We start from the raw sequence: 23,199 nt of genomic DNA, 5'->3' as shown, positions 1-23,199 counted from the left end.
CCCTTTGGACTAGAGAGGAGCTACCTTCCTAGCTGCCACTGTGACAGCTGGTCCAGGGCCCTGGAAGGGCAGACCAACCCACAGTCAGGAGGTCCTGGCCCGGCCCCAGCCCCGGCACCAGCACCCAAAGGCAAAAAGGCAACTCAGAAAAACAGAGGTTAATAACTTGTGAGTTAAAATAAGGTACATACACACATATTTGGACATAAACATTTGTTTTAATTTATATTAATAAAAGGAAATGCTCTACTTAAACAATAATTCATCCGGGTCTTCTTGTATAATACAAAATTCTTCCATGGGGGTCTGATGATTTGGGGGCCAGCAACTCTTCTCACATGTGTAAACTAGAATTGTTCCAAATTCCACAGAAAGACCTGAAAAAGACAACATATTCAGGCTTCCAGCAAAAAGAGTTATGAGACTGATGTCACTAAAAGGAGTGATTTTACCTTATAAGCTGAAAAAGTAATTAGGTAAAGCAAAAACAGTGCTTACTGCTTTCAGCTATAACAGAATCACAGTCTATCCTATAATAAGTGAATATTGATAACAAAAAGCAAAATTAATTTAAAGTGGCAGGAAAATGTACTTTAAAAATAAACAAAAATTTCAACAAGTCTTCATTATAACTGTCTAGCTATCTGATGTTGAAAATCTATATTAAAATATATCACGTAGCCTTTGGCTAGGTGCGATGGCTCACAACTGTGATCCCTGCACTTTGGGAGGCTGACAGGGAAGGACAGCTTGAGCCCAGCCTAGGCAACATAGTGAGACACCTGTCTCTACAAAAAAAAAATATATATATATACCCACACATACACACATACATACACACACACACACACACACACACACACACACATATCTTATATAGCCTGGGCAACATAGTGAGACTTTACTAAAAAAATAAAAATAAAAAATTCACCGGTGTAATGGTGCACGCCTATAGTCCCAGCTACTCAGAGGAGACTAAGGCAGGAGGATCACTTGAGCCCAGGAGATAAAGGCTGCAATGAGCTATGATTGCACCACCGTACTCTGGCCTGGGTGATAGAGCGAGACCCTGTCTTAAAAAAAAAAAGGAGAAGAGAGAAATATATATATCATAGGACACACTACTGCCAAGAAAGGATAAGGATTCAGGCAAAAAATATAAAATAAACCCTAAGAGTTTACAGAAAATTATCAATGAATAAAGCCATAAAAAAATGATACCAAGAAAACATAAGCAATAAGAACTCCTGATAGAACAGAAAAGCAGGAGTCAAGAGGATGATGTAGGCAAGGATTTGCAGCAGCAAAGGAGAAATACATTGTTTAAAAATGTATGCATTGGCTGGGCACAGCACATTGGCTCACGCCTGTAATCCCAGCACATTGGGAGGCTGAGGTATATGGATCACCTGAGGTCAGGAGTTCAAGACCAGCCTGGCCAACATGGTGAAACCCCGTCTCTACTAACAATACAAAAAATTAGCTGGGCGTGGTGGTGGGCACCTGTAATCCCAGCTACTTGGGAGGCTGAGGCAGGAGAATCGCTTGAACCTGGGAGGCAGAGGTTGCAGTGAGAAGAGATTGTGCCACTGCACTCCAGCCTGGGCAACAGAGCGAGACTCTGTCTCAAAAAACAAAACAAAAAAAAAAATGAAAAAATGGCAGAGTTTAACTGGTATATGATCTTCCTCTAGGAGCATTTGACTGGTAAGGGAAAAGCGCCTCAAGTGAGCATGTCTACAACTCCAGTAAACCCACTGCTCATGCGGCCTCTCCCAAGTGCTGGAGGGCCACTATGTATGAGGACAGCCCACCCCAAAGGAAGAAACAAGAAAAGTAACCCAAGACCTGGGAAGTATAAAACCCCAAGTCAAAGGTCAAATGGACACTTGAATCTCTCAGGTTGCCTGCTTGGCCCTCTTCCAACTATATTTACTTCCTTTCGTTCTTGCTCTAAAACTTTTTAATAAGTTTTCACTCCTGCTCTAAAATTTGCTTTGGTCTCTCCTCTGTCTTATGTGCCTCGGTCAAATTCTTTCTTCTGAGGAGGCAAGAACTGAGGTTGCTATAGACCCCTACAGATGCACCACTCCTAACAGTATTGTGGCAAAAATGTTAGTTACAAAGGGGGAAAAAATCAGACCACCCTCATACCCCTACAAAGCTACATTCCATGCAAAAGACATTTCTATATGAGTGAAAAATCTGAGACTAGAATGCCCATAAGCCCTTCCAGAAAAATATATTTCCCAGTGAGACTGAACCACCAGGAAATGACAGGAGGCACCAGGGCAAAGGGCTGGCAGGGCTTTCACTGTCAGAAGACAACACAGGGGTCTACAAGGTTCTGAAAAGAGAAAGTGAGATTTAAAAATTTTATACATGGGTTGCCCCTCAAATATGAAGCCCCATTACCATGCACAATCTGAAGCAAGATACCTCTGAGCCCTCCTTAAAGCTATTACTTGAGAAAATCCAGCTACTGCAAAAAGAATCAAAATAAAACAGGAATAAAAAAGCCCACTCTAAGAGTGGTGATAAACACTGAATCCATTTACACATAGAACTAAGGCTATCCAAACAGCTGTGATAATTATGATACTGGCCAGGCATGGTGGCTCATGCCTGTAATCTCAGCATTTTGGGAGGTCGAGGTTGACGGATCACTTGAGGTCAAGAGTTCAAGACCAGCCAACATGGCGAAACCCCGACTCTATTAAAAATACAACATTAGCAGGGCATGGTGGTGGGCGCCTGTAATCCCCAGCTACTCGAGAGGCTGAGGCAGGAGAATCACTTGAACCTGGGAGGCAGAGGTTGCAATGAGCTGAGATAGTGCCACTGTACTCCAGCCTGGGCGACAGAGTGAGGCTCCGTCTCGAAAAAAAAAAAAAGATACTGGGTCCAGGCGCGGTGGCTCATGCCTATAATCCAAGCACTTTGGGATGCCGAGGCAGGTCGGGAGCTTGAGGTCAGGAGTTTGAGACCAGCCTGGCCAACAATAGTGAAGCCTGTTTCTACTAAAAATATAAAAAATTAGCTGGGTGTGGTGGTGGGCACCTGTAATTCCAGCTATTCACGAGGCTGAGGCAGGAGAATCACTTGAACCTGGGAGGCAGAGGTTGCAGTAAGCCGAGATAGCACCACTGCACTCCAACCTGGGCAAAACTCTGTCTCAAAAAACAAAAAAGATACTGAAATATTTCAAGGTAGGAATAGGGTATAAATTTCCTTATCTACTATGGTAAGGAGCCAGATGCATACTATCTAAAACTGAAACATAGGAAGAATGTAATTTTCTGTTAATAACAGAAGCACCTTTCAGAAAGTGTTCGGCCTCTTAGGTAAAGAACCTATTACCAAAAGTCCAGGCCAGGAGCGGTGGCTCAGGCCTGTAATCCCAGCACTTTGGGAGGCCGAGATGGGCGGATCACAAGGTCAGGAGATCGACACCATCCTGGCTAACACAGTGAAACCCCATCTCTACTAAAAATACAAAAATATTAGCTGGGCTTGGTTGCAGGCGCCTGTAGTCCCAGCTCCTTGGGAGGCTGAGGCAGGAGAATGGCATGAACCCGGGAGGCGGAGCTGGCAGTGAGCTGAGATCATGCCACTGCACTCCAGCCTGGGCGACAGAGCGAGACTCCATCTCAAAAAAAAAAAGAAAAAAAAGAAAAAGTCCAGTAACTGCTTCACTTATACTTAACATTCCTTCTGTTAATTTGTACAAAAATTTATTCTAAGACTTTTAATTACCATATTAGTGAATTTTCCTATTTTAGGAAAATTATTTTCATGTAGGCATCCATACATTCATCTGACTTGCTATTTGTCTTTATGTCAAAAATGATTATTGGAATAATGGTTATTAACATTGATAATAGTTGTAATTCCTGGCCAGGCATGGTTCATGCTTGTAATCACTTTGGGAGGCCAAGGCGAGAGGATCGCTTGAGTCTAGGAGTTCGAGACCAGCCTGGGCAACATGGCGAAACCTTGTCTCTACAAAAAATACAAAAATTCCAGCCTGGCCAACACAGTGAAACCCTATCACTACTAAAAATACAAAAACTAGCCAGGCGTGGTGGCGGGCACCCATAATCCCAGCTACTGGGGAGGCTGAGGGAGGAGAACTGCTAGACCCCGGGAGGTGGAGGTTGCAGTGAGCCAAGAACGTGCCACTGCACTCCAGCCTGGGCGACAGAGAGAGTCCACCTCAATCAATCAATCAATCAATATTTAAAAAAAAAAAAAGACTGGCTGGATTATAAATTTCTTCCTTTTTTTTTTTTTTTTTGAGACAGTCTCGCTCTGTCGCCAGGCTGGAGTGCAGTGGTGCGATCTTGGCTCACTGCAACCTCTACCTCCTGGGTTCAAGCGATTCCCCGCCTCAACCTCCCGAGTAGCTGGGACTACTGGCACGTGCCACCACGCCTAGCTAATTTTTTATATTATAGTAGAGACGGGGTTTCACCACATTGGCCGGGATGGCCTCGATCTCCTGACCTCGTGATCCACCCGCCTTGGCCTCCCAAAGTGCTGGGATTACAGGCATGAGCCACCACACCTGGCCTAAATTTCTTAAAATAATTTTTTAATTCTCAAATTTTCTATAATTTGCTTATGATATTTTATAAGTAAACAAAACGTTTTTCATTTATTTAAAAATAATGCCAGAAATCCACAAACTCAAATTAATAAAGGGCTTCTCACCTAAATTAGCACTCTTGAGCATGCTGACCAGTGCTGGCATAAGCTGAAACTCAAATATCCTTTTGCCTCCACACTGGCTGCAGGCTGGGAGCTCGGTGACTTCTGATGTACGGCAGGTCAAAAAGAGTGGCTCTCCACTCCAGGAATACCTACGACAAGGAAACAAAGAACCCCGAATCAGAACCACACAAGTCGCATTCTAGCATCTAAGGCCATACTTTGCAACCTTTCTTTGTTTCTTGCAGAAATCTCCCAGAGGCCCAAAAACCTAGCACCATGGCTGTAAAGCATAGCAAGATATCTGGAAATCTTGTCAGTGTTTGATTCAAAGTCTCAAAGGCACTAAAGCCAATGTTCAACTGAATCTAGGTAAAGCTGAAACAAAGTCCAGACCCAGCTCCACTGCAGATTAAATGGAATCAGCCCTCCACATCACTAGCCTTACAGAGGAAAGGGCATGCCTTAGAGCAGAAGTCCCCAATCCCCAGGCCATGGACCCCCAGGCCATGGACCCCCAGGCCATGGACCAGTACTGGTTGGTAGCCTATTAGGAATAGGGCCATGCAGCAGGAGGTGAGCAACAGGCAAACGAGCATTACCACCTGATCTCCACCTCCTGTCACATCAGCAGCATTAGATTCTCATAAGAGCGCAAATCCTATTGTGAACTGCACATACGAGGGATCTAGGTTGTGTGCTCCTTACGAGAATTTAAAGCCTTATGATCTGAGGAGAACAGTTTCATCCCAAGACCATGCCCTACATCCTCCACCTCAGTCTGTGAAAAAATTGCCTTCCATGAACCAGTCCCTGATACCAAAAAGGTTGGGGACCTCTGCCTTAGAGGGAGGAAACATTCACTTCAGTTTTTGTTTTTTTGTTTTTTTTTTTTTAGATAGAGCCTTTTTCTGTTGCCCAGGCTGGAGTGCAGTGGCACAATCACAGCTCACTGCAGCCTTGACCCCCTGGGCTCAAGCAATCCTCTTACCTCAGCCTCCTGAGTAGCTGGGAACACAGATGCGCATCACCATACCCAGCTAGTTTTTTAAAAAAAATTTTTGTAGAGACAGGGTCTTGCTATACTGCCCAGACTGGTCTCAAACTCCTGGCCTCAGTGATCCTCCCACCTCAGCCTCCCAAAGTGCTGTGATTACAGGTGTGAGCCACCACATCCAGCTCACTTCAATATTACTGTTCTTCGATATATAATTTCTGGTAAATCATTTTAAAAGTTACTAAACATGCAAAGAAGCAGGAAAATTTAACCCATAAAGAAGTTAATGCAAGGAGACCCATGGACAAGATGATAAATTTATCAGACAAAAACTTTAAAATACCAGTAATAAATATGTAAAAAAAAAAAAAACCTAGTGGAAAAGGTAGGCCGGGTGCGGTGGCTCAGGCCTGTAATCCCAGCACTTTGAGAGGCTGAGGTGGGTGAATCACTTGAGGACAAGAGTTCAAGATCAGCTTGGCCAACATGGTGAAACCCCATCTCTACTAAAACTACAAAAATTAGCCAGGCGTAGTGGCAGGTGCCTGTAATCCTAGCTGTGGGGGAGGATGAGGCTGCGGCTGCAGAATCGCTTAAACCTGGAAGGCAGAGGTTGCAGTGAACTGAGATTGCTCCACGGTACTCCAGCCTGGATGACAGAGCGAGACTCTGTCTCAAACAATAATAATAATAATAATAATAATAATAATAATAATAATAATAATAATAATACAAAAATTAGCCAGACATAGTGGTGCACGCCTGTGGTCCCAGCTACTTCGGAGGGTGTGACAGGAGGATCACTTGAGTTCAGGAGTCTGAAGCTGCAGTGAGCCATGATTGCACCACTGCATTCCAGCCTACGCAACAGAACAAGACCCAATCTCTTAAAAAAAAAAAAGGCAACATAAAGAGTTAAAAATAAAAGACAAAAAAAGGAACAAAATAGTAAACTGAAAATACTCAAGTCACTGACAAGAAGGTTAAATAAAAGGAATACAGGGACAAAAACAAAAAAACCCTACCAAATGGAAAGCCAGGTGTGGTGACAGATGCCTATAACCCTAGCACTTTGGGAGGCTGAGAGGCTGAGGTGAGGGAATTGCTTAAGTCCAGGAGTTCAAGACCAGCCTAGGCAACATAGTGAGACGCCCACCTCTTTAAAAAAAAAAAAAAGAAAAGAAAAAGAAATGGAGGAAAAAACAGTAACAGAATAAAATTAACCCAACATGGCAGAGTGTGGTGGCTCATGCCTATAATCCCAGCATTTTGGGAGGCCAAGGCAGGTGGGTCACCTGAGGTCTAAAGTTTGAGACCAGCCTGGCCAACATGGCGAAACCTGTCTCTATTACAAAAAAATTAGCCAGGCATGGTGGTGTGCACCAGTAATCCCAGCTACTCAGGAGGCTGAGGCAGGAGAATCGTTGAACCTGGGAGGCAGAGGTTGCAGTAAGCTGAGATCGTGCCACTGCACTCCAGCCTGGGCAACAGAGCAAGACTCTGTCTCAAAAAAGAAAAAAAAAATTAACCCAACAATACCAATGATTACATTAAAAGGATTGCATATTCCGTGTTAAAAAAACCATAACTGTTAAGTTGAACTTGATCAAAATTTAAAGCCATCTGTCAGAATCTGTTTGAGTGCTAAAAAAATTAAATTGAAAAAGGACTTGTACTCTTGACCATATGAAGAATTCCTACAACTCAATAACACAAACACAAACAATATGGTGAGAGATTTGAAAGACACTTTATCCAAGATGATATACAGAGATGGAAAACAAGCACTTGAAATGATGCTCAACATCATTTGCCATTTGAGGAAATGCAAATTTAAAGCCACAATAAAATGCCACTACACACTTTCTTAAATGGCTAAAATTAAAAACTGAACATCCCAAGCATTAGCAACGATATACAGGAAGTAGAATTCTTAAAAACTGCTAGTGGGAATAGAAATGGCATAACTACTTTGGAAAACTGTTTGGCCTGTTTCTTAACAAGTTAAACATGCATATCCCATATAATACAACCGTTCTATTCCTAGGTATCTACCCCCCCAAAATCAAATCATGTCTTACAAAGAGATGTAAACAAATGTTCATAGTAGCTTTATTTATAATAGCCAAACACTGGAAATAACCCAAATATCCATCAACTGGTAAATGTATAGTGGCATATCCATACAATGGAATACGACACGGCAGTCAAAAGGAATGAACTATTGATACATGTAATAAGAATGAATCTTGAAGTATTCTAAGTGAATAAAACCAGACCAAAAAAAAAAAGTATAACCCGTATGACCTTATATACTTTCACAGGAAATGCACTAAGGTGCAACAGAAAGATGATCAGTGGTTGCCTGGGGATTGGGGGAGCAGCACAGGACAGGGTAGGCAACAACTTGCAAAGGAGTATGAGGAAACTTCTAGCAGGGAGGAATATGTTTACTGTCTTGACTGTTGTGATTTCAGGGGTGTATACAGATGTCAACTTATCAAAGTGCACACTGTAAAAATATAGGCAGTCTGTTGTATGTCAATTGTATCTCAATAAAGCTGCTGAAAAATAAATGTAAACAGACACACTTCACTACAGAAGACACACAGATGTCAAATGAGCATACGGAAAGATGCTCAACATCATTTGTTATTAGGAAAATGCAAATTCAAACCACAAGGAAATACCACCACCACCTACTAGAATGGCTACATTTAAAAGATTGACAATATTTTTAAAACCACCACCAGGCTAGGCTTCTCAATGCCAACTATTCCTATACTCCCTGTATTTTAGTATTTGCATATTTAGTTCTTATTTCATTAAGGAAAAACTCCCAATTTTATCTTTGAATATTGGTTCTGATCCATCTATTGGGTTCTCTATTTTGGACACCAATTCTCCTCATAGTAAATATATTTATCAATCCTTCAGAGATACCGTCTTCTCTCTGAATGCTTTCTCTTTTTCTTCTGCATTCACTGGATTAGCTCAAGTCTTTCCTCTATACCAGTACTCTGATCTTTAGCCAAGTCTATTATGTTTCTTAACTTTTTTTTTTTTTTTTTTTTGAGACAAAGCCTTGCTCTCTCGCCCAGGCTAGAGTGCAATGGCGCAGTCTCGGTCGACTGCAACCTCCGCCTGCCGAGTTCAAGCAATTCTCCTGCCTCAGCCTCCCGAGTAGCTGGGACTACAGGCACCCGCCACCACGCCCAGCTAATTTTTGTATTTTTAGTAGAGACAGGGTTTCACCATATTGGCCAGGTTGGTCTAGAACTACTGACCTTGTGATCCACCTGCCTCGGCCTCCCAAAGTGCTGGGATTACAGGCGTGAGCCACCGCGCCCGGCCAATGTTCCTTATATTCTATATGTATTAGATATGTAATGTCATGGGGCTTGGTTTCTTTAGCAATTCAATTTCCCATTCATACATAGCTACTTTATTTTCTCACCTTTGAGCTCTTGTTTTATGGAATCCATTGTCTTATGAAGTTCTTATACATTTTGAAGCATCTGCTGGGACTGATGTGCTCCTTGGATTATATTTTATTTTATTTTTTGAGACAGAGTCTCACTCTGTCGCCCAGGCTGGAGTGCAATGGCACGATCTCGGCTCACTGCAGCCTCCACCTCCCAGGTTCAAGCGATTCTCCTGCCTTAGCCTCCTGAACAGCTGGGACTATAGGCACCTACCACCACACCCGGCTAATTTTTGTATTTTTAGTAGAGACAGGGTTTCACCATGTTAGCTGGAATGGTCTCGATCTACTGACTTCATGATCCACCCACCTCGGCCTCCCAAAGTGTTGGGATTACTGGCGTGAGCCACCAAGCCCAGCTGGATTATATTTTCTAGCAGACTTGGTTCTTGAGCCTTTTCTATGTTCTCTTCCTTAATTGTTCTTGCCACAGTATGATTACCTGGGTGGCATGCTATTTTTCATCTAGCTCACGCCTAAAGGGGGCAACTCAGTTTAGACCATCTATTTGCTCTGAAATGTCTGCAGAGGTTCTCATTGATTTCGTGTCTGTCTCATATGAGGCCTGTTTTCCTCTCTCTAAGAGTACTGTCCATTTCCTCTACATTTCTGTAGGTAGTAAGAGGGAACTGGGGTGAGGAGATAGTTCTTCTGGGACTGGATGCAATCTTTATTAGAATACCTGGGCTTTGCTTTTTCCTCTGAGACAGTGTAAAATGCTGTATGTTGAGAAAGATCTCACTCCAATGGAGGCGAAATTGCCCTTAACTTTCCAATAATTGCTCTGACTCATCATGGAACAAACGAATGTTGCTTCTGAGAGGCAATCCCCGTCCTTTCCCCCACCACCTCCCCACCACACCCAGTTCTTCAGCCAACAGCTGGGTCCACCATCCTCCACATTAGGAAGTGCAAACTCTCCTCCTGTGTGCTTCCTTCCAGACATAATATTAACTGAAAATTCTTAGGCCGGGCACGATGGCTCACACAAAGTGCTGTCATCCCAGCACTTTTGGAGGCTGAGGTGGGTGGATCACTGGAAGTCGGGAGTTCGAGACCATCCTGGCCAACATGGTGAAACCTCATCTCTACTAAAAATACAAAAATTAGCCGGGCATGTTGGCACATGCCTGTAGCCCCAGCTACTCAGGAGGCTGAGACAGGAGAATTGCTTGAACCCAGAAGATGGAGGTTACAGTAAGCCGAGATCATACCATTGCACTCCAGCCTGGGGGACAGAGACAGATTCCGTTTCCGAAAAAAGAAAATTCTTTGTGGACTCATCAGTATATTTTAGGAAGGTGAGAGAAAAGGCCTGTGGAATTAGAACTTGCACTTAACCATGCCAGAAATTTCTGTACTTTTCTCTGCAAAGACTAAATTAGTTACATAAGTGAATAAATATATATGTGAAACACTCAAGAACTCTACTAGACATTTATTGATATTATATCCTGGGCTATAACTTTGAGTTTTTTGGTACTAAGCCCTTTTCCTTTTTTCAAAGCTGATAAAAAGGGAATTTCTTTTTTAATATTTATTTTATTTGGCCTCGTTTTTAGCTTTTAGATTCATTGTGGTAGGTAACGGGGAAAAAGACCATTTGAGCTAATTCTGCCCACTTTGTCCGGACCTGTTTTTACTATGTGGCTATTTTTATAAACTATACCTGCTGGGTATGTCATTTCCTCTGAGGCCTTTCTGATAGCCTACCTAAAATAGCTCTATTTTTTCCTCATTTATCACTTATGGAAATCATACAGGTTTGGTTTTAATCTCCCCCACTAGATGCAGTGGCTCAAGCCTGTAATTCCAGCACTTTGGGAGGCTGAAATGGGCAGATCATTTGAAGTCAGGAGTTCGATACCAGCCTGACCAACATGGTGAAACTCCATCTCTACTAAAAATACAAAAAGTAGTCAGGCATGGTGGCGTATGCCTGTAATCCTAGATACTCAGGAGGCCGAGGCAGGAGACTCTTAAACTCGAGAGGCGGAGATTGCAGTGAGCCAGGATCACGTCACTGCACTCCAGCCTGGGTGGCAGGGCGAGACTCCATCCCAGAAAAATAAAAATAAATTAAAAAATAAAAATAACTATATGGGCCAGGGGTCGTGGCTGATGCCTGTAATCCCATCACTTTGGAAGGCCGTGGCAGGAGGATCACTTGAGGCCAGGAGTTTGAGAGCAGACTGGGCAACATGATCAGACCCCATCTCTACAAAATACATTTTTTAAAAATTAGCCACACATGGTGGCACACAAGTAAGTTCTAGGTACTTGGGAGGATCGATTGAGCCCAACAGGTAGTCGTTACAGTGAGCAATGATCACGCCACTGCACTTCAGGGTGGACAACAGACTGAGACCCTCTCTCTAAAAAAAAAATTTTTTTAATAATAATAATAGTCCAGGCACAGTGGCTCATGCCTGTAATCCTAGAACAAACTCTGGGAAGCCAAGGCAGGTGGATGGCTTGAGCCCAGAAGTTTGGAACCAGCCTGGCCAACATGGTGAAATACCATTTCTAAAAAAATATACAAAAATTAGTTGGGCGTGGTGGCACGTGCCTGTAGTCCCAGCTACTTGGGAGGCTGAGGTGGGAGGATCACTTGAGCCCAGGAGGTCAAGGTGCACTGAGCTGTGATTGATCACACCACTGCACTCCAGTCTGAGCAACAGAGCAAGACCATGCCAAAAAAAAAAAAAAAAAAAAAAAAAAAGCCAGGCATGGTGGCTCACACTTGTATCTCAGAACTTTAGGAGGCTGAGGCAGGCAGATTATGTGAGGCCAGCAGTTCGAGACCAGTCTGGCCAACGTGGTGAAACCCCATCTCTACTAAAATACAAAAAAAATCAGCTGGGCATGGTGACGGGCACCTGTAATCCCAGCTACTTGGGAGGCTGAGGCAGGAGAATTGCTTAAACCCGAGAGGTGGAGGTTGCATTGAGCCAAGATCACGCCACTACACTCCAACCTGGGTGACAGAACGCGACTCCCTCTCAAAGAAAAAAAAAATTAAATAATAATAATAATAAAGGCTATGAGAACATGGACTTCGTCTGTGCCGTTTCCTGCTATATCTGCAGCACCTACAAATACCAACAACTGGCATGCAGAATAGACTCCATAAGTATTTGCTAGACAAATGAGTGCACTTTACCTTACTGAATCCTCCTACACATCCTATAAAGTAGGTATTAGGTCCTATAAAGCAGGTATTAGGTTCTCTCTTGGTTTGGGGAATACTGTAGGTTTTGCTTTTCTCATTATTTTCCTGTGTTTTCCAAACTAACATGTATTACCTTTATAATCAAGGAAAACCATAAAAGGAACTGTGCCTTTTTTTACCTCAAAATCTGCTCCTGACAAGCAGCAATTCGCTTCATGAATTTGTAAAATGTCTGATCTCCACTTTTAATTATGGTCTTCTCGTATTTTTCATCACCATCATTAGGAAGGCTAAAAACAGAAAACACTTGAATGTCTGTATCCAGAAAATTACAGCATTTGCAAGAGAAAACAAGATAATTTTCTTTTAAAAAAATTTATCAGGCCAGGCGCAGCGGCTCTCGCCTGTAATCCCAGCACTTTGGGAGGCCGAGGCAGGCAGATCACAAGGTCAGGAGATCGAGACCATCCTGGCCAACATGGTGAAACCCCCACCTCTGCTAAAAAATACAAAAAATTGGCTGGGCATGGTGGCTTGCGCCTGTAGTCCCAGCTACTCAGCAGGCTGAGGCAGAGGAAATCGCTTGAACCTGGAAAGTGGAGGTTGCAGTAAGCCGAGATCGCGCCACTGCACTCCAGCCTGGTGACAGAGTGAGACTCCATCTCAAAAAAAAAAAAAAAAAAAATCAATCACGCCTGTAATCCCAGCACTTTGGGAGGCCGAGGTGAGCGGATCACCTGAGGTCAGGAGTTTGAAACCAGCCTGGCCAACATCTTGAAACCCTATCTCTAATAAAAATACAAAAAATTAGCCAGGCGTGGTGGCGGGTGCCTATAATCCCAGCTACTTGGGAGGCTGAGGCAGGAGAATCACTTGAACCCAGGAGGTGGAGGTTGCAGTGAGCCAAGATTGCGCTATTGCACTCCAGCCTGGGCAAGAAGAGTGAACCTCTGTCTCAAAAAAAAATTTCTCAGGCTGGTGCAGTGGGCTCACGCCTGTAATCCCAGCACTTTGGGAGGCCAAGATCACTTGAGCTCAGGCGGATCACTTGAGCTCAGGAGTTCAAAACCATCCTGGGCAATCTGGCAGAACCTTGTCTCTACAAAAAAACACAAAAATTAGCTGGGCATGGTGGCGTGCACCTGTGGTCCCAGCTATTCCAGAGGCAAGGCTGTAGTGAGCCGTGAGGACACCATTACACTACAGCCTGGATAACAATGTGAGGCCATCTCAAAAAGAAAAAAAAAAAAAAAAAAAAAAACTGTCAAAGTAAAAAACTGTAAAACTGTCAAGTAAATTTTTTTTTTTTTTTTTTGAGAGAGAGTCTCCCTCTGTCACTCAGGCTGGAGTGCAATGGCGCAATCTTGGCTCACTGCAACCTCCACCTCCTGGGTTCAAGCGATTCTCCTGCATCAGCCTCCCGAGTAGCTGGGATTACAAGCGTGCGCCAACACGTCCAGCTAATTTTTGTATTTTTAGTAAAAACAAGGTTTCGCCACGTCGGCCAGGCTGGTCTCCAACTCCTGACCTCAAGTGATCCGTCTCGGACTCCCAAAGTGCTGGGATTATAGGAGTGAGCCACCACACTCAGCCAAAAACTGTCAAGTAAATATTTTTGATATTTAAATTGTGTACATGTAGCTCTGCAGTTCCCTGCCCAACCCTTCTCCCAAACCATTTTCAACTCCTGGGTAATTATTTACAATTTAAAAAGTCACAGGGCACAGTGGATCACACCTGTAATCTCAACACTTTGGAAGGCCAAGGCAGGTGGATCATGAGGTCAAAAGATCAAGACCATCCCAGCCAACATGGTGAAACCCTGTCTCTACTAAAAATACAAAAATTAGCTGGGCATGGTGGTATGCACTTGTAATCCTAGCTATTCAGGAGGCTAAGGGAGAAGAATTGCTTAAACCTGGGAGGTGGAGGTTGCAATGAGCCGAGACTGAGCCACTGTACTCCAGCCTGGCAACAGAGCGAGATTCTGTCTCAAATATATATATGTATATATGTGTATATGTATATATGTATATATGTGTATATGTATATATATATATATATATATATGTATATGTATTTTTGTCTGGGTGCGGTGGCTCATGCCTGCGATCCCAGCACTTTGGGAGGCCAAGGAGAGTGGGTCACTTGAGGTTAGGAGTTTTGAGACCAGCCTGGCCAACATGGTGAAGCCCCATCTCTACTAAAAATACAAAAATTAGCCGGGTGTGGTGGTGGGTACCTGTAATCCCAGCTACTTGGGAGGCTGAGGCAGGAGGATCACTTGAACCTGGGAGCTGGAGGTTGCAGTGAGCCGTTATCACGCCACTGTACTCCAGCCTGGGTGACAAAGTGAGACTCTGTCTCAAAAAAACCAAAAATTTTTTTAATTAGCTGAGTTTGGTGGCACACACCTGTAGTCCCAGATACGAGGAAAGCTGAGGCCAGAGGATCCCTTGAGGCCAGGATTTTGAGGCTGCAGTAAACCATGAGCAGGCTGGGCATGGTGGCTAACACCTGTAATCCCGGCACTTTGGGAGGTCGAGGTGGGCGGATCACTTGGGGCCAGAACTTCAAAAAGAGCCTGGCCAGTATGGCAAAAAGCCCATCTCTACTAAAAAGAAAATACAAAAATTAGCTGGGTGAAGTGGCACATGCCTGTGGTCCCAGCTACTTGGGAGGCTGAGGCATGAGAACTGCTTATGCCTGCGAGGCAGAGGTTGCAGTGAGCCGAGAACATGCCACTGCACTCCAGCCTGGGCAACAGAGCAAGACTGTCTCAAAAAAAAAAAAAAAAAAAAATCCATGACCACACCACACCACTGCAGTTCAGCCTGGGAAACAAAGCAAGATCCCATCTCTAAAAAAAAAATAAAAAATGAATAAGGCCGGGTGTGGTGGCTTATGCTTGTAATCTCAGCACTTTGGGAGGCCGAGGTGGGCGGATCACGAGGTCAGGAGATCGAGACCATCCTGGCTAACACGGTGAAACCCCGTCTCTACTAAAAATACAAAAAAATTAGCCGGGCGTGGTGGCGGGCGCCTGTAGTCCCAGCTACTCAGAGAGGCTGAGGCAGGAGAATGGCGTGAACCTGGGAGGCGGAGCTTGCAGTGAGCCGAGATTGCGCCACTGCACTCCAGGCTGGGCGACAGAGCAAGACTCCGTCTCAAAAAAAAAAACAAAAAAAAATGAATAATACTCTAGTCTGAAGAAACCCACCAAAAATAAGCAAATACATAAAAACTTAAGAAATTAAAAAATAAAAAATCCTGCCGGGCGCAGTGGCTCACACCTGTAATCCCAGCACTTTGGGAGGCCGAGGCAGGTGGATCACGGGGTCAAGAGATCGAGACTATCCTGGCCAACACGGTGAAACCCCGTCTCTACTAAAAATACAAAAAAATTAGCCGGGCGTGGTGGCGGGTGCCTGTAGTCCCAGCTACTTGGGAGGCTGAGGCAGGAAAATTGCTTGAACCTGGGAGGTGGAGGCTGCAGTGAGCTGAGATCGCACCACTGCACTCCAGCCTGGCAAGAGAGCGACAGCCCATCTCACAAAAATAAATAAATAAATAAATAAATAAATACATATAAAATAAAAAGTCCTTATAACCATCAATTCTATTAAGGATTATTTTCAAACACCAACATGTCTTCATGCATTCCCCTTCATCATTATTCTGAAAAAGCCTACAAATGAAACAGTTCTGGTAAAGAACCAGGCCATTTCTCCAAATATTCTATTGTAATTTTTTTATTCTAATAGTAAAAAATAATGGGTGCAGTGGCTAAAACAAATTTTTAGGCCAGGCGCAATGGCTCATGCCTGTAATCCCAGCACTTTGGGAGGCTGAGGTGGGTGGATCACCTGAGGTCAGGAGTTCGAGACCAGCCTGACCAACATAGTGAAACGCCATCTCTACTAAAAATACAAAAATTAGCTGGGCGTGGTGGCACATGGCTGTGATCCCAGCTACTTGGGAGGCTGAGGTAGGAGAATTGCTTAAACCCAAAAGGTGGAGGTTGCAGTGAGCTGAGCTCGTGCCATTGTACTCCAGCCTGGGCAACAACAGTGAAACTCAAAAAATTTTAATTGGTCAGACATGGTGGTGTGCACGCGTACTCCCAGCTACCTGGGAAACTAAGGTAGATTGCCTGAGCCCAGGAGTTCAAGGCTGCATGAGCTGGGATCACACCAATTCACTGCAGCGTGGGTGACAGAGTGAGACCCTGTCTCTCTCAGTTAATCAATCAATAAGCAAAAATGATCATTCTTACTTCTTTAGAGAGCTTTGGTTTATAAAGCCTTTCAAGATCTACTCTCTCGCTTGACTCTCAAAAAATCATGTGAGAAACAGAGATATCACCATCACTCTCACTTTACAGAATTGAGGATCTGAAAGCATCTCTGAGGTCCTGGGCCAGTTCTGGAGCCACAGCCAAGAGTCAATAAACAAATGGCATTTTTCTTTTCCTTTTTCCATTTTTTCACCCCAATCTTACTATCCCAGATCAAATGGTAGTTTTCTAACTTGCCTGTCCCTGCAATAAAGACATATTAGAAATATAAAAGAAAATTAAAGAGTCAGTGAACGCATCTTCTATAAATACTTGCCATCTCTAACTTCTGTTTGTTCATTTTCACTTTCTTAACGGCAATTATAAATAGAGCAGGGTTTTCAAGCTAACTCAAGTTGGCTGATAAGGAAGTGAAGCGAAAAGGTCCTACATACATGTTCTGCCTGAAAGTTTCCCCAGGTCCTGTGGTGAAACTGAAGGGTAATTCCTGTGGCTGCTTCCCAATCCAGTCACCTCTCAACCTCAGCAGCACACATCCTCACCTTTGGGAAAGCAACTGATCCATGGCAATGCCTTCTCTCTGCTGATAGTCCCTCAGAAGGCTGTGGGCATGATCCAGGTTGACAAAGTCCCTGTAATCATCCTCGTCTGCAACACAGATGTAGTAGGGCAGGAAGAGCGGCAGCCCAGGAGGCAAGGCCATCTGCTCCCCAGGAGGCACAGGATGGGCAGCACCCAGGACAGCATCCTGCAGACGGAGGTCTTGGAGCCGAGCAGTCCAGTCTATGTCTTTGGCACTGCTGGCATCATTCCCAAAATACAAGGTAAGCTGTGGTGAAGGCGCCTCCTCAGTATCACTACCCCAGTCATCAGCACCTTCACACCAGTCCTCAGCTGCAAGGCTGTTTTCCTGTTTCTGGAAAAATATTCAGTGAATGAGGTCCGAGCACATTTGGGAGGTTTATTCTAATCCTTCGGCTCCAGCCACCCATCCCTGCGCCTTCCAGAGGGAGCCTTCACACCAGCCCCTTCCCCTCTGGCACACTCCAATCAAACTTTCTAGACCCTATATACTCAAAAGCATGTTGGAGGTGACTTAAAATACTCGTCTTTCCTTTCTGGGGTGAGTGTGACAGATATAGTACAGGGGTTATTCAACCATACGTTCCAATATCTTTCTGTTGTGCTTCATGTATTGCAGGAACTGAAAAGAAAGAACTACATTTCCCAGACTCCTTAGCAGCTAGGGTTTCAGATATGATTAGGGGTCTGCTAATCAGGTCTACTAGAGAGAAACATGAACTTGAGACAGAGTGAAGTAGAAAGAAAGACCACATAGCAAAAGGCAGCCAGTGTGTAGACATAGACAGAACAAGGCTTTGGAGCCAACAGTTCGGTGGCAAAGACAGCCTCTAGTTCACCAGATCACACCTAAGCTTCTTGACAGCAGGAGAGGTGGCATAGCAGCTCCTTCACGGCCAGTTCTGAGGTGTGATTCTGGGGGGCATTCCTGGAGCCTCCTCCTTCAGCCTATCCACTTACTAAAAACATCACTCCTGTGTTAAGTCTGTCTCAGCTTAAAAGCCAGGCATTGTAGCACATGCCTGTAATCCAGCTACTCGGGAGGCTGAGGCAGGAGAATCACTTGAACCCGGGAGGCGGAGGTTGCAGTGAGCCAAGATCACGCCACTGCACTCCAGCCTGGGTGACAGAGCGACACTCGGTCTCAAAAAAGAAAAAAAAAAAAACAGCACTTTTCTAATTATCTGCACCTGAACCCTGACAAATATAGGCAAACACCACTGTCTTCAACTTTTTATTCGAGTACTGCTAATACTATGCCTAGCAAACATCAAGAACTGGGTGCAGGCCGGGCCCAGTGTCTCACGCCTGTAATCCCAGCATTTTGGGAGGCTGAGGTGGGCGGATTGTTTGAGTCCAGGAGTTCGAGACCAGCCTGGGCAACATGACAAAACCCCATCTCTACAAAAAATATGAAAATTAGCTGGGCATGGTGGCACGTGCCTGTAATCCCATCTACTCAGGAGGCTGAGGTGGGAGAATGGCTTGAGCCCAAAGATCATGCCACTGCACTCCAGCCTGGGTGACCAGAATAAAACCCCATCTCAAAAAAAAAAAAAAAAAAAAAACCGAACTCAGTGTATATATAAAGACACATTTACAGTCAAAGGGAGGCTAAATTGTGTTCTGCAGCTACCAACTTGCCTGCCTTTTCAATAAATTCAGATTTCATCTTATGAAATGTGTTAATACATATATAGCTCTCATAAAGTAAGTATATTATAAAGACACGTATACGTTATCACATACAACCACATATATGTACACACCCATATTTATTCCCAAACAGGAAAATCAGTAAACTGTGTGTCTCAAGACCTTCAGTGTAAGTTTAAAAAAACTACTATATATACAATGGAATATTTTTCACCCTTAAAAAAAAAAAAGGAAATTCTGTCATTTGTGACAACATGGATGGAATTGGAGAACATTTTGCTAAGTGAAATAAGCCAGACACAAAGACAAATGCTGCATGTATTCACTTATATGTGGAATCTAAAACAATTAACCTCAAAGAAGTAGAGAGTAGAATGGTTGTTAAAGAAATCTGGAATGGCCGGGTGTGGTGGCTCACACCTGTAATCCCAGCACCTTGGGAGGCTGAGGCAGGCGGATCATGAGGTAAAGAGATCGAGACCATCCTGGCTACATGGTGAAACCCCGTCTCTACTAAAAATACAAAAATTAGCTGGGCATGGTGGTGTGCACCTGTAGTCCCAGCTACTCAGGAGGCTGAGGCAGGAGAATTGATTGAACCTGGGAGGTGGAGGCTGCAGAGCTGAGATCGTGCCACTGCACTCCGGCCTGGCAACAAAGTGAAACTCCATCTCAAAGAAAAAAAAAAAAATCTGGAGTGAGCCGGGCTTGGTGGCTCACGCCTGTAATCCCAGCACTTTGGGAGGCCGAGGCGGGTGAGTCGCCTGAGGTCAGGAATTCGAGACCAGCCTGGCCAACATGGTGAAGCCCCATCTCTACTAAAAATACAAAAATTGGCCGGGCGCGGTGGCTCACGCTTGTAATCCCAGCACTTTGGGAGGCCGAGGCGGGCGGATCACGAGGTCAGGAGATCGAGACCACGGTGAAACCTCGTCTCTACTAAAAATACAAAAAATTAGCCGGGGGTGGTGGCGGGCGCCTGTAGTCCCAGCTACTCGGAGAGGCTGAGGCAGGAGAATGGCGTGAACCCGGGAGGCGGAGCTTGCAGTGAGCCGAGATTGCGCCACTGCACTCCAGCCTGGGCAACAGAGCGAGACTCCGTCTCAAAAAAAAAAAAAAAAAAAAAAAAAAAATACAAAAATTAGCTGGGCATGGTGGCGAGTGCCTGTAATCCCAGCTACTCGGGAGGCTGAGGCAGGAGAAGCGCTTGCATCTGGGAGGTGGAGGTTGCAGTGAGCCGAGATTGTGCCATTGCACTCCAGCCTGGGCAACAAGAGCGAAACTCGGTCTCAAAAAAAAAAAAAAAAAAGAAAGGAAGAAAGAAACCTGGAGTGGGAAGAATAAGGAGATGACGGATGACGGTCAAAGAATATAAAATCTCAGTTATTCAGGAGGAATGTGGGTTTTTTTAAGTTCTACTGCACAGCATGAATATAGTTAATAATAGAGTATTGTGGCTGGGCACGGGGGCTCAAGCCTGTAATCCCAGCACTTTGGGAGGCCGAGGCGGGTGGATGACAAGGTCAGGAGATCAAGACCATCCTGGCTAACATGGTGAAACCCTGTCTCTACTAAAAATTCAAAAAAAAAAAAAAAATTAGCTGGCCGTGGTGGCGGGCGCCTGTGGTCCCAGCTACTCTGGAGGCTGAGGCAGAATGGTGTGAACCTAGGAGGCGGGGCTTGCAGTGAGCAGAGATGGCGCCACTGCACTCCAGCCTGGGTGACAGAGCGAGACTCTGTCTCAAAAAAAAATAAATAAATAAGAGTATTGTGTATCTCCAAATTGCTAGAGGAAATTTCAAATGTTCTCACAAGATGTTAAGTACTTGAGGTGATGACTGCATTAACTGGCTTCATTTAATTATTCCACATGATATTAATGAATCATAACCATCACTTTATACCTCATAAATTTATACATTATTATAAACTGCCAATTTACAGTTAAAAAAATGTTGAAGAAATCCAGGAGGAAGTCTCCATCTCGCTTTTTTGGCAGGGGACAGGGTCTGGCTTTGTCGCCCAGGCCGGAGTGCAGTAGCACAAGTGTAGGTCACTGAAGCCTCAACCTCCTAGACTCAAGCAATCCTCCTACCTCAGCCTCCTGAGTAGCTGGCACTACAGTTGCGCGGCCACCATACCTGGCTAATTTTTACTTTTTATAGAGACGACGTTTTGCTATGTTGCTCAGACTGCTCTCCCAACTTTTTTTTTTTTTTTTTTTTTTTACGGAGTCTGTCACCCAGGCTGGAGTGCAGTGGCATGATCTCAGCTCACTGCAATCTCTGCCTCCCAGGTTCAAGCGATTCTCCTGCCTCAACCTCCCTTGTAGCTGGGATTACAAGTGCCTGCCACCATGCCCGGCTAATTTTTTGTTTTTATTTTTAATAGAGACGGGGTTTCGCCATGTTGGCCAGGCTGGTCTCGAACTTCTGACGTCAGGTGATCCGCCCGCCTCGGCCTCCCAAAGTGCTGGGATTACAGGCGTAAGCCACCGCACCCAGCTTGGTCTCCAACTTCTGAGCTCAAGCAATCCTCCCACTTCAGCCTCTCAAAAAATGGTGGGATCACAGGTGTGAGCCACCATGCCGGGCCTCCATCTCCTATTAACAAAGGAGTTAGAAAATAAAAATAAAGTAAAATAGAAGAAAAAAAAAACTCTCACAAAATCTTAAGAAAGGCCGGGCGCGGTGGCTCATGCCTGTAATCCCAGCACTTTGGGAGACGGAGGCGGCTGGATCACCAGAGGTCAGCAGTTCGAGACCAGCCTGACCAACATAGAGAAACCCCGTCTCTACTAAAAATACAAAATTAGCCGGGCATGGTGGCACATGCCTGTAATTCCAGCTACTAAGGAGGCTAAGGCAGGAGAATCGCTTGAACCTGGGAGGCGGAGTTTGCGGTGAGCTGAGATCGCGCCACTGCACTCCAGCCTGGGCGACAGAGCGAAACTCCGTCTCAAATAATAAAAAAAAAAAAAAATTTAAGAAAATAGCATTTTATGGTTCTGCAGAAAAGCAAAAAACACTCCAGTGTACTTCAAAGAACACGGCTTTAAAGTCTGTCCCAAACTATTCTCTGGAAAATATCCTCAAATGACAGAAAAACAGTAACATGCCAATCACAACCTTTACCTGAGCGTCCTGCGCCTCTCTCTCTGGCACCTGCAGGCACTGGGAGCGGAACACCTTCCAGCTTCGGGGTGAAGACAAAGGGCCGTGAGGGCTGCACCCCGACTCCAGCCCGCCGGCCCGCCCCAGCCCGCTGGAAAGGACACCCCAGGAGCAGCTCTGGGACTTGCCCGCCTACCTGCGCGCACCGCTGGTGCTGCAGCCGGGGCAGGCGCACGCGAACACGTGCAGCAGACGGTGAAACGGGGAGCCTTCCAGCGGGCAGTACACCTGCACGACCAGGGCGAGCGGCTGCCCGCAGCGCTGACACACGGGCCTGGGCGCAGCCACGGTGGGCAGAGCATCCTGAGGGGACAGAGGAGGCGCTCAGACCCCGACTCCCCCCGGGACCTCGCCCAGTCCCTCTGCACCCTTCACCAGCACCCATCGACCCCAGCTCCGGCACCCGCCCTCACCGGAATGCCGCCCAGCTTGCTAGCAGTCCAGGCACCCGGCCCTGTGGGGCTGCCGTGCACCGGCGCATCTCGAAGCCCCAGCAGCACCGGCTTCAGAATGGCCGCCATTTCCGCCGGGCGACCAGGTGAAAACGCGAACTACGGCGGCCGAGCGGGCGCGCCTGTCTGCGCACGCGCAACGCCTACGCTAAAATGATAACCCCGCTCCCTTACTAGGATCCGATACGGAGGCGTGGCTTTAAGGCGAGCGCGCTCAGGTCCCAGAGCCACAGAGGAGCCGCTGGCGTCAGGGGCTCGAAATCCCGGAGTCCCAGGCATTATGTGCCCCTTAATGCGCTGTGATAGGAAGTACACACCATCTACTAGGAAGTAGTTTCGCCAAAAAGCTAACTTTCTTTTTTCCTTTTTTTCCTGAGACGAGGACTTGCTATATTGCCCACACTGGTCTTGAACTCCTGGGTTCAAGCGATACTCCCGCCTCCGCCTCCCAAAGTGTTGCGATTACAGGTGTGAGCCACCGGAAAAAAGCCTTCCCGGAAAATAAAAATTTTAGGTGGGATAATGGTATTATCAATCATTAACAAGAAGAACAATAAAGTTTTTTAAAAAGTTAAAGTTTTTAATTTTTAGAGAAACACACCAAAATGCTTATAGATGAAATATCTCAGATTTGCTACTACATAATTAAAGTGGTGGGGTGTAGATACAGTAAGAT

At 45.1% G+C, this 23,199-nt stretch overlaps 1 protein-coding gene across 3 annotated transcripts; it reads right to left on the bottom strand.

The window, feature by feature from the left end:
- Positions 1 to 198: 198 nt before the first annotated feature.
- Positions 199 to 22,665, bottom strand: PDCD2L (programmed cell death 2 like). Of its 3 annotated transcripts, none has more exons than XM_055238778.2 (7): positions 22,485 to 22,665; positions 22,208 to 22,374; positions 22,033 to 22,093; positions 17,203 to 17,576; positions 12,543 to 12,653; positions 4,714 to 4,862; positions 199 to 377 (listed from the first exon to the last, which is right to left on the bottom strand). In XM_055238778.2, exons 1-7 carry the CDS (start codon positions 22,590 to 22,592, stop codon positions 247 to 249), a joined length of 1,101 nt encoding a protein of 366 aa, XP_055094753.1. In that variant the 5' UTR covers positions 22,593 to 22,665; the 3' UTR covers positions 199 to 246. The 3 variants fall into 3 exon arrangements, with proteins under 3 accessions (XP_055094753.1, XP_055094754.1, XP_055094755.1); XM_055238779.2 differs by having other exon boundaries at positions 17,203 to 17,570; positions 22,485 to 22,636; XM_055238780.2 differs by lacking the exon at positions 12,543 to 12,653 and having other exon boundaries at positions 22,485 to 22,636.
- Positions 22,666 to 23,199: the final 534 nt, after the last annotated feature.

The sequence above is a fragment of the Symphalangus syndactylus genome, chromosome 13, assembly GCF_028878055.3.
Source record: "Symphalangus syndactylus isolate Jambi chromosome 13, NHGRI_mSymSyn1-v2.1_pri, whole genome shotgun sequence".
Lineage (NCBI taxonomy): Eukaryota > Metazoa > Chordata > Mammalia > Primates > Hylobatidae > Symphalangus > Symphalangus syndactylus.
This window is presented reverse-complemented; position numbering and strand designations above follow the sequence as displayed.

Bases quoted from the DNA above. Each gene is read 5' to 3' on its own strand.
- PDCD2L (XM_055238778.2), bottom strand. From the start codon at position 22,592: ATGGCGGCCATTCTGAAGCCGGTGCTGCTGGGGCTTCGAGATGCGCCG. The intron at 22,375-22,484 runs GTGAGGGCGGGT...CTGTCCCCTCAG, and splicing joins GCAAGCTGGGCGGCATTCCG to GATGCTCTGCCCACCGTGGC. The intron at 17,577-22,032 runs GTAAAGGTTGTG...ATATTTTTCCAG, and splicing joins GAGAGGCGCAGGACGCTCAG to AAACAGGAAAACAGCCTTGC.